Raw genomic sequence first — 10,800 nt, 5'->3', positions numbered from 1 at the left:
ACCCAAGGACCAAATGTCCACTTTGGGTCCGTACGCTTTCCTTGTCACCACTTCAGGTGCCATCCAGTAAGGCGTCCCCACCATTGTGCTTCGTTTACTCTGCTCGGGCGTAATCTGAGCGCAGAACCCAAAGTCAGCTGCAAAAAAACACAGGAGGTTAAAACGGTCTCCGTCTCTTGCGTGGATGGATCATATGTATTCACCAAGCACAATGTTGCAGTATTACACAGTGCTACTTTGTATACATTTCCATTAACCTCTCACCTATTGCCCCAAGCAATAACCAACAAGAGAGATATTAATTGTTGGGATAATGTACTTGGATATCAATTTTTCGAAATGTCTTTTAGTTGACTGAACTAAGAAAAGTGGAAATACCATGGAAATCTTATGCAATCCTTCCCAAATGCACTGTACATAATCTAATCCTTCCCAAACGCACTGTACATAATCTAATCCTTCCCAAACGCACTGTACATAATCTAATCCTTCCCAAACGCACTGTAAATAATCCAATCCTTCCCAAACACACTGTACATAATCCAATCCGTCCCAAACACACTGTACATAATCTAATCCTTCCCAAACGCACTGTACATAATCTAATCCTTCCCAAACGCACTGTAAATAATCCAATCCTTCCCAAACGCACTGTACATAATCCAACCATTCAAAAGAACTGTTTTGTTACACAGCAACCAACCAAACACGATTTGGGATACTTACTAAGTTTCACAGATCCATCCATCCCAAGCAGGATGTTGTCACTTTTAATGTCTCTGTGGATCACCTGGTTCGAATGCAAGAAGTCCAAGGCTTGTAGGCACTGAGCAAAATAAAGGGCACACAATGAAACGATGCGGGCTCACATGGAAACACGGTGTTTGTGCCATTTTGTTTTAGCGCCATAAATTGTGGCAAATTACAAAGCGGAACAACTTTGCAAATAATGCAAGGGAATAATTCACGCTTTTAAATATAAATAGTGAAGGGATTTCTATGATCAATGTGGCTCTATTGGTGTACCATAAAAAAACAGAAATATCCCAACAGGTATCCTCCTGGGAAGTACATTTAATTAGGCTGCCACGGGCCTGGTGTTTTACTGTACGTATGTACTGGAAGTAATTATACAGTGCCACCAATATGTGCAGCACTGTACTACAGAATTATAATACGGACAGTTCAGCAAGATACATAAATGCATTAAACAAAATAAATGATGGTGTCCGTGCCCTATAGAACTTGCAATCTAAATAGAATAATGGGAGACTTACAGAATACAACAGGAGCAAGTGCAGTACAGAACATATTTCAGGGGGTAAGTGCATTAGGAGTGTGAGGACTAGCCACAGAACCCTAATGCTCTGCTGTGAAGGAGATTTCAGGTTTAACTTGAAGATGAGGAGGGATGCGGATTGTGAATGCTAGGGGAGAAGGGCGAGCGATTTCCACAGGTAGGGAGCTAAACGAGAGGGGTTTCAGACATGAGAAGGCTGTAGAGACAAATGGAGCAGAGAGGAGACAGCCTCCAGCAGAGTGTAAGGAACAAGAAGGGGCACAGCGAGAGATTACCGAGGAGACGTAAGAGGGGGTTAGAAGAATGTAAAGCCTTGAAGGAGAGCAGTTTGTTGGGGAGCCATTGAGGACAGGAGAGAGATAATTCTCGCGGCAGCATTTTGGATAGATTGTAAATGTGAAGTCGGGAGGAAGGCCATAGAGGAGAAGGACGCTATAGTCAAGTCAGGACATCATGACTTGGTTGGGGAGTGAGAGAGCGAAGGGCAGGAGAAGAACAGGGGTCAGAGGAGAGAAAGAAGGAGCGCCAGGATTCAAAGTGAGAGAGAAAGACAGAAGGGGGGTGAGAAGAGGTAGGCGGGCGATAGATGACCGCCACGTGGAAAGGGAGAGGGGAGAAACTCTGGACAGTGTGGGCCTCAAAAAGGAGGGAAAAGCAAGAGAGGGAGGAATAGGAAGGGTTCGGTAGCAGCAGATAAAGGAGAGCAGGAGCCCCACGCCTCCACCCCTGCCATCAGGGCGCGGAGTGTGGGAGAAGGAAAGGCCACCATAGGAGAGGGCAGCTTCCAGAGCAGAGTCAGACTGAGTGAGCCAGGTCTCAGTTATAGCAAAGAGAAGCAGGGAGTGAGAGAGAAAGAAGTCATGCACAGAGAGGAACTTGTTAGAGAGGGAGCGAGCATTCCAAAGGGCACAGGAGAAAGGGAGAGAGGAGGGAGGGTGGCAGGGGATGGGTAATGAGGTTAGAGGGGTTGACACCAGAGGGAGTGGAAGTTGCATGTGGGAGGCAGGGACGAGAGCATGTAGAAATAAGGCAGGGACCAGGATTGGGAGAGATATCCCCAGAAGCGAGGAGAAGCATGGATAGAAAGAGGATGTGTGAGGATGATTTGTAGGGGTGTGTTTTAGTGCAGGGGGTATAGCTGTGTGGTGTCAGAGGGCGCAGGTAAGAAAGGAGTTCATGTGAACTGAGAAGTGCAGAAGGAAGGAGAGATGAAGATATATGAATAGAGATAGAGACATGGGGCAGGTAGAAAGACGTGCGTAATTTGAGAAGAAGTGAGGTCACAGCAAATATAAAGAGTAAAGGTGGCATTAAAGCAATAGTTAAGTGCTGAGGTGTGCACTATGGGTTAGATAATGTCCTCCTTTCTAGCATAGCTCAAATGCAGGAATCAGGGCCAGTAGGTGTTGTCCACTTGTCCACTCCTTTTGAACTCCCATTTAAGCACCAGCCCTGCATGCTACTTTAAAACGGGCAACTTCAAAACATGGCTGCAACACAGCAAGGGCTGGTATGTCTGCAGTTATAAAGGCCGCAGAAGAAGTCACCTGACTGAAATGAAGTGTATATCGAGACAAAGGGAGTTGTCCCAGGACAGAGCCCTCAGACACACTAACAAAAAGCTCGACAGGAGAAGAGGAAGAGCCATCAGTGGAGACCCCAAAACGAGCAGCTAAAAAGATAAGAGGAGAACCAGGAGAGGGCCTTGTTACAGATGCCAAGGGAGAGAAGAGTTTGCATTAGTAGAGGGTGTCGAAGTAAGCAGAGGGTTGAAGCAAAATCAGGAGGATGTAGAGCCCTTGGATCATTAGTTACTTTGGTGAGGAAGGTTTCAGTAGAATGAGCGGTTCGGAAGTCACATTGAAATGGGTCTAAGAGTGCCATCTGCTTAACTATATAGAGTAGAAATCCTTGGATTGCAGCGGTGCACAGCAAAATGAGTGAGACGGGACCAGCAAGGTGTGGGTTAAAAAATATTGTTTATTGAAATCACATGGTAACGGGGACAGACACTCTTTGATAAAGGACAATTTCTGTCCGAAACGCGTCAGAGTGTCTGTCCCCGTTACCATGTCATTTCAATAAACAATATTTTTTAACCCACACCTTGCTGGTCCCCTCTCACTCACTTTGCTGTGCACCGCTGCAATCCAAGGATTTCTACTCTACACTACTTCTGAGCGTGATGCACGCACCATGAGAAGCTGCCACTCGTGAGTATTGTTTTTCCCCCTTCAATATGGGGATTTGCTGACCAGGAACAGTGTTGCAGTGAGTATTTCATGCCCCGCGGAGTCACACAAGAATGATGGTATGTTAACCCTTTACCAACTCCAGCATATGGGCAGTCATACATTATAGTACAATCACTGCACTCAAAACACTGGGTCCAATACTCTCTCTTTTGGCTTTATGTGCTGCTGCTCTCACCATGATATGTGGACTTTTATATTCAAGTTTGGATTTCCATTGAGTCCGAATCAGATTGAGCACTGTTGTTGGGACTTGTGCCCCAAACTACCTACTGCTTAACTATTGTATCTTGTGAAAGAATAGCTGACTTGGTGGTACTACAGTATTAGTATATAGATTTCATCCACTCAAAGACACTTGGACAGGGGCCAGAACTAGTGACCGGTTGGACTCCGGTGCAATTCTAGAAGTTGGGCCCAACTTCTTCTGGGGTCTATCCGTATTAGGAATGCTTGGGTGGGCTCCGCTGCGTAAGGCCCGGAACCATAAGCAGGACCCTGGGGGGAGAGAATGGGACCTGTAGAACTGCTAGAACACCATTCTGGTTTCTAAAATAAATGCCAGAATTGTGTTCCGGTGTGTGGGACGATGGGCCCCGGTGGAGCCGATCCAGCGGCAGTTCCGACACAGCTCTTGGATAGCTTTTCATTTCCCTGTTACTCTATGAGACTTGCAGCCAGCTATGGAACTCCATTCAAAGTTATAATACTTCATACATTCATGTGTCACTAACCTCTCGACAGACTGCAGCAATCTGTCCTTCATCCATACAAGTCTCTGTAACAACGTCTGTCAGGGAACCTCCAGCCAGGTATTCCATCACTACCCAGAGCTCATCCCCGACCAGGTAACTAAAAGCAAACCATCAAACCATCATCAAAAAGGAACCCAGAGTGTTCCATTTGTGCAACTTATTCCAGCCCTGGGAGACGATGCTTAAAATGTTCTATAACACATGGCTAGGAAAACATCTTCTACAACTTTGTCTCCTACTCCTTATAGAGTGAAGCCACTTCCCCTGACTGCAGAAGAACGTAGGACCATGTACAGCAAACGTGGTGAACTCCAGACCTCACTGGCCATCAACAAGTCAAGTTAAGGATATCCCTGCTTCACAACAGGTGGCTCAAATCTGTGGCTTAGTCTTCGACTGCATCACCTGTGCTGAAGCAGGGATATCCCCAATACCTGGCCTGTTGGTGGCCCTTGAGGACTGGAGTTGTCCATCCCTAATTTACAGCCATCTGAATAGAGGCCTTCATTCACATTGTGCAACTACGTGGTATTAAAGGTTCCTATTACTTAAGTCTCATCATATTGTTTACGATCAGGTCTGTTTTCTCACTTCCGATGACTTAGACAATATATGATATAAGTGGAATAGTTTGTTTGTACATAATGCTTCGGTAGGTAAATGTACAGCAAGCGCTAGGCTCTCAAACCTGGTGTTTTAGTATTACAATGATGTCAACAGTAAATCAGGAACAAGAGCTGATCTTGCAACAGTTGCATTGCAAAAGGTGTTACCTACAGTATAAGATGTAATAAAAGGGATTAGGTGAGAAATTGGCAATTATATTATTATTATTTGATGCATCAATTGTAATGAATCTTTAAGTTTTTTCTATGCACTTTTATTCCTACGGCTAAGTCCCCAGTCGCCGCGGCTGCGCGGGCGACGGCGTATGTGCACCAGTAAAAGCCGCGATCTGCGTTCTAGGGGTAGCGATGGGACGTGCGGGGGGCGCTGCCATGACGTGGGAAGGGGGTGGGGGGGCACGGCCATGATGGGCAGTTTTGAGCGGATTTTAACCCGGTCTCTGTATGAAATGTACCCTACGTGGAAAATACGTTTCTTCCATTGGACGCAGGCACTAACCCAATTTTTTTCAAGAGTGGTTTTTAGGAACCCTTGGGTTCCCCGGGTATCCCTAAGGGGTTCCCGGCAATTTTCAGGTCATTTGAAAATTGTACCAACTACAGAAGAATTTACAATGTATCTGATCTCAGACGTGCTATTAGAGAGGGTTGGGGTTCCTTACAATGCATCTGATCTCAGACACGCTATTAGAGAGGGTTGGGGTTCCTTACAATGCATCTGATCTCAGACGCGCTATTAGAGAGGGTTGGGGTTCCTTACAATGCATCTAATCTCAGACACGCTATTAGAGAGGGTGAGGGTTCCTCAGAATGACAATATAATTAAGGGGTTCCTTAACTGAAAGAAAAAAGGTTGAAAATGAACCATTGCAATAGAAGTTGACGGACACAGCACACGGAGTTTATATATTCAGCGGAGACTGTGTGACTTGTGAACTCTATTTTGCAACTTTCTTTCTCTTTAACACTTCACTACTAGACCCAATATTTGCTTTTCCTTGCAACACATATGCAAATAAACTAATCGTGAAGTTCAACTTACCTGTCTAAATAATTAACAATGTTTGGATTTTTATTTTCCCTCATGACCAAGATTTCATTAATAATTAATTCTTTTTTGGGTTGCTGTTGCAAGTTCATTTGCTTAATCGCCACCTAAAAAAAAACAAAGAGAGAGAGAAGAGCAGGTTTAAAAGATGAAAGTTGGAAGCGATAGAATTTAGTACAAAAAGTGCCAAAGAAACTATTGCCTTGTATAGTCTTAAATTACACTCTCTAGAAGGTGTAGATCAGGGATGGCCAACACCAGTCCTCAAGGGCCCCCAACAGGTCAGGTTTTCAGGATATCCCCGATTCAGACTAGGCGGCTCAATCAGTGATTCAGTCGAAGACTGAGCCACCTGTGGCTGAAGCAGGGTTATCCCTAATACCTGGCCTGTTGGCCCGTGAGAACTGGAGTTGGCCAGTCAACAATGGACCAACTGATTGAGCCTCCTGTGCTGAAGCAGGGATATCCGTAAACCCTGATCTGTTGGTGGCCCTTGAGGGCTGGAGTTGAGCACCCCTGGTGTATATCTCTGTTTGCACTCTAAGTTTGTATTATAACATTCACATGACCGCTGACTGCAGCAGTAACATTTTCCTTGTGGTTTATGAGTTTCCCAAAGATTACATTGTATCACATTAATGCTGCATCTTTGCCCTTGCGTACTGGAGAATGTAGGGTTAATATACTCCCGCCTACCTCCTGCCCCGTGGCGATGTCTATAGCCGTGTACACCGTGCCGGATGCCCTAGAAACAAACAGAAGGAGACATGAAATCCCTCCACCACCTCATACACGTGAAGAATTAAAGCCAGTGCTGGGATTGCAGTCTGACCTCGGACCACTCGTTCCTCGGTTATACAGGCGGTCCTCGGTTATCCAACGGAACCCGTTCTGGAAGTAGCGTTGGATAGTGACACCGTTGTAAAGTGAGTCCCATGTTAATCAGTGGCGGTGAGCGCCGGATAACGCATTCCGGCGTCGAAAAACGGCCCGTAGGGTGGCATTGTAAAGCGTTGGATGTGCCATTCGTTGTAAAGTGAAACGTTGGATAACAAGGACTACCTGTAAATCGTACTTCTATATGTCCATGCACAGGAGGACTACCTGTATATCGTACTTCTATATGTCCATGCACAGGAGGACTACCTGTATATCGTACTTCTATATGTCCATGCACAGGAGGACTACCTGTATATCGTACTTCTATATGTCCATGCACAGGAGGACTACCTGTATATCGTACTTCTATATGTCCATGCACAGGAGGACTACCTGTATATCATACTTCTATATGTCCATGCACAGGAGGACTACCTGTATATCGTACTTCTATATGTCCATGCACAATCAGTATGTTACATGACACCAAATCAATAGAGAATGACAACATCATTCAATTATATCTAGCGCTATGCCTGGATGATTGGGACATGTTTCAGGCGGTTGCCAGATTCTCTATGTGTATCACGATTAGAGAAAACGCCTCTAAGGTTCTGGTGAGGTGGTACTTGACCCCCATGAGGCTACCTAGGTTCATCACGGGGCACCCATCGATATGTCCAATGGGATGTGGAGAACAGGCCACATTCCTGCATATGTGGTGGGGGTGCCCATCTGTATCAGCCTATTGGTTAGGAATCAGATTATGGTCTCAGGGATTTTTCGGTCTGGATCTCCCTCTGGATCCCTGGATGTTCCTCTTAAACAGACCATGCCACCTCCTCGTGAGACACGAGAATAAATTACTGTGCCACGTCTTCAGCCGCAAGATTTGAATTAGCGGCAGTATGGAAGCAGTCGATTATCCCCCCATATCTCCAAAGTTAAAAATAAAGTCTGGCAGAGTTGCTGCATGGAAAAGCTGGTCAGCCTTAACAATGACCCCTGCTCAGATTTTCAGAAGGTGTGGGTGCCATGGATTCTGTGTGCTGGACAGCCAGGAATAGATACCCACTCAATTCTGTTGTAAAAACTGTTATATATACAGGCTGTGTGAATGAATGTTATAAGATGCTTTGTTCTGTAAAATTGTAACTGGGTGTGTACCCTCCCCTCCCCTCTCCCCTCCCCTCTGTCTTCATTTTTTGTACCCCCCCCCCCCCTTCCCTTTTTTATTTTTTCCCACTCCCCTGAAAAACGTTAATAAAATTTGAGTTACAACAAAAAAATGATATTTAGGGCAGAATTTGAGAGCAGGTGGTCTCCAGGAGGCGACACTTGGGGGACAGTGCGGCCCGAGACCCCCAAAAAGAACAAATATAGTGTAGAAACAAAAAAGAAAACCAAGTAAGCAGTGAGGGATCCTGTTCTCATTTAATCAGACACCGGGGGGACTGTCCTACAAACAATGTGACAGATGCAATTACAAAGAACTTATTCTACATCTGCACACACTGTTATTGTTACGGACGGGACTGCATGTGCCAGCCTCTCTGGTGCAGTGTTTTTCAACCTTGGGTTCCCCGGGCATCGCTAAAGGGTTACCTGTAATTTTAAGGTTATTTAAAATGTGTACCAAGTACAGAAGAATTTACAATGCATCGTATCTCAGACGCGCTATTACAGAGGGTTGGGGTTCCTTACAATGCGTCTGATCTCAGATGCGCTATTAGAGAGGGTTGGGGTTCCTTACAATGCATTTGATCTCAGACCCGCTATTAGAGAGGGTCAGGGTTCCTTACAATGCATCTGATCTCAGACGCGCTATTAGAGAGGGCTGGGGTTCCTTACAATGCGTCTGATCTCAGATGCGCTATTAGAGAGGGTTGGGGTTCCTTACAATGCATCTGATCTCAGACGCGCTATTAGAGAGGTTTGGGGTTCCTTACAATGCGTCTGATCTCAGATGCGCTATTAGAGAGGGTTGGGGTTTCTTACAATGCATCTGATCTCATAGGGTTCCTTAACAAAAATGTTATTTTTAAAAAAAGAAGGTTGGAGAGCACTGCTAATTTTTAGAGAATTTCTGTACATTTATCCTTAGAAAAGGCAACAGCCATTTAATAAGTGACCACAATACCCTCAGTGTGTGTGTATGTGATATATATATATATATATATATATACACACACACACACACACACACACACACACAGTATATCACAATCCATCATAGATTGCAACTTTCCAAATAACCACATGGTGGCACCCGAACATCATTAATAGGATATTACGATCTTGCTCTCTGAGGACACACACACACTTCACTGCTGGAGGGTTCAAGGCCTCTATCAACGAAGGGCTCCTCTTAGGACCAAACGTGTCTGCCCCTATCGGCCTTCACAAACAGGACGGGGCTGAGGGTAGAGGAAACACATCATTGACATGAGTACCCCTATAGCCCCACCCACTCCCAACACTGCCCACAATTTCCAATTTGGCCCAGTATCCGAAGAGGAGATTAAACAAGCGCTCCTCAAACTAAAACTAAGCAGCCAATGTGGACCTGACTTACTGCAATCTAAGTTTCTAAGACTTGGTGCCCCAGCAAATGGCTATATGCACCCAGCCATAGCCTCTCCAACCTTGAACACATACGTCAATCTGTCTTTTTCAGACTTAAAAATTGGATTTCCCAAAACAAACTGTTTTTAAACACTGACAATACTGTCACAATGGTATTTGGGACCAATACATTTTTAAAGCTTCCAATGACTTAGCTCCAAATCAGAACCAACGCTAAAACCACCCTAGTCCTGTTACTAGTTTTAAATACTTGGGCATATGGTTTGACTGCCATTTAACATTTGGGATGCACATTGATACCCTGACATCCAAAACCTATGCCAAACTAGGTGTACGTAATAGGAACAAATCCTCCTAAGTCTGCTGATCAGAAAGCGTATCGCACAGCACATGCTAATGCCAATTATCGACTATGGGGACATAGTGTACGGCTCGGCACCCCAAACCCACCTTAGCAAACTTCATATCCTCTACAATTCAATATGCCGTTTTGTTCTCCAATGCAACTACAACACACACAACTGCGAAATGCTCAAAGAACTAGATTGGTCATCACTTGAGTCCAGGCGCAAAGTTCATCTCACCTGTCTCGCCTTCAAATACTTTCTGTGCAAGCTACCCAGCTACCTGCACAAGCTCCTCACCCCTACCACACGCAGCACTTATCATCTGAGATCTGACTCAGAAAGACTGTTCATGGTCCCAAGGTTCAGCAAAGTATCCGGCCGTTCCTCCTCTTACCGTGCACCCCAAAACTGGAACAACCTACTGTACCGGAGACTCTCAAACTCCACCAGTCTAAGTTCTTTCATAACTAAGGCTGTCTCACACTTTAATCTGGTCTGTAACTGTTACATACGCCTATAATATATATTATCTCTTACTGTGCATGCTATGTCTTGTATTTAATGTATAACCCTGCTCACTTATGTAACTATGTATTTGTAACCATGTATTATGTCATCTTAACTCTGTGCCCAGGACATACTTGAAAACGAGAGGTAACTCTCAGTATATTACTTCCTGGTAACACATTTTTTTAAATAAAATAAATAAATTGACAAGCATCTTCTCTTCCCAGATCCTAATGAAACTGAAAGGAAATCCCAACACAGCCACAACGGGCTATAGATTAAGACCCTATACATTTTAAACAGCAGTACTAGATATTTAATTCGGGAATCATTCAGAAGTCAGAGCCGAGTAAAATATATTCATCTCTCATCTCACTTTCATTCAATTGTTTTAGCAAGTGAGATTTAAAAGGCCAAATAGTTTTCGAAACTGCTACATTTATGAAGCTGTGAGTTTTCGAAGTACCACGTATTGTTCGTGGCTTGAGCGTGGCGGTGTT

General features: G+C 44.7%; 1 protein-coding gene across 4 annotated transcripts in view; it reads right to left on the bottom strand.

Moving 5' to 3' along the window:
• The window catches only part of PAK3 (p21 (RAC1) activated kinase 3), a 103,938-nt gene that overhangs the window by 7,811 nt on the left and 85,327 nt on the right, over window positions 1-10,800 (bottom strand). For all 4 annotated transcript variants that reach the window (XR_012788435.1, XM_075573475.1, XM_075573473.1 and 1 more), the window contains 5 exons: window positions 6,678-6,726; window positions 5,976-6,088; window positions 4,287-4,404; window positions 727-826; window positions 1-137 (listed from right to left, as the gene is read on the bottom strand). The exon at window positions 1-137 is cut by the window's left edge and continues 60 nt beyond it. Coding sequence is in view for 3 of the 4 variants with exons in the window: in XM_075573475.1 (XP_075429590.1) it covers window positions 1-137; window positions 727-826; window positions 4,287-4,404; window positions 5,976-6,088; window positions 6,678-6,726 (517 nt within the window). In the remaining variant the exon portion in view is untranslated. The remainder of the gene's footprint in view (window positions 138-726; window positions 827-4,286; window positions 4,405-5,975; window positions 6,089-6,677; window positions 6,727-10,800) is intronic.

Source organism: Ascaphus truei, chromosome 16 (assembly GCF_040206685.1).
Source record: "Ascaphus truei isolate aAscTru1 chromosome 16, aAscTru1.hap1, whole genome shotgun sequence".
NCBI lineage: Eukaryota > Metazoa > Chordata > Amphibia > Anura > Ascaphidae > Ascaphus > Ascaphus truei.
This window is presented reverse-complemented; position numbering and strand designations above follow the sequence as displayed.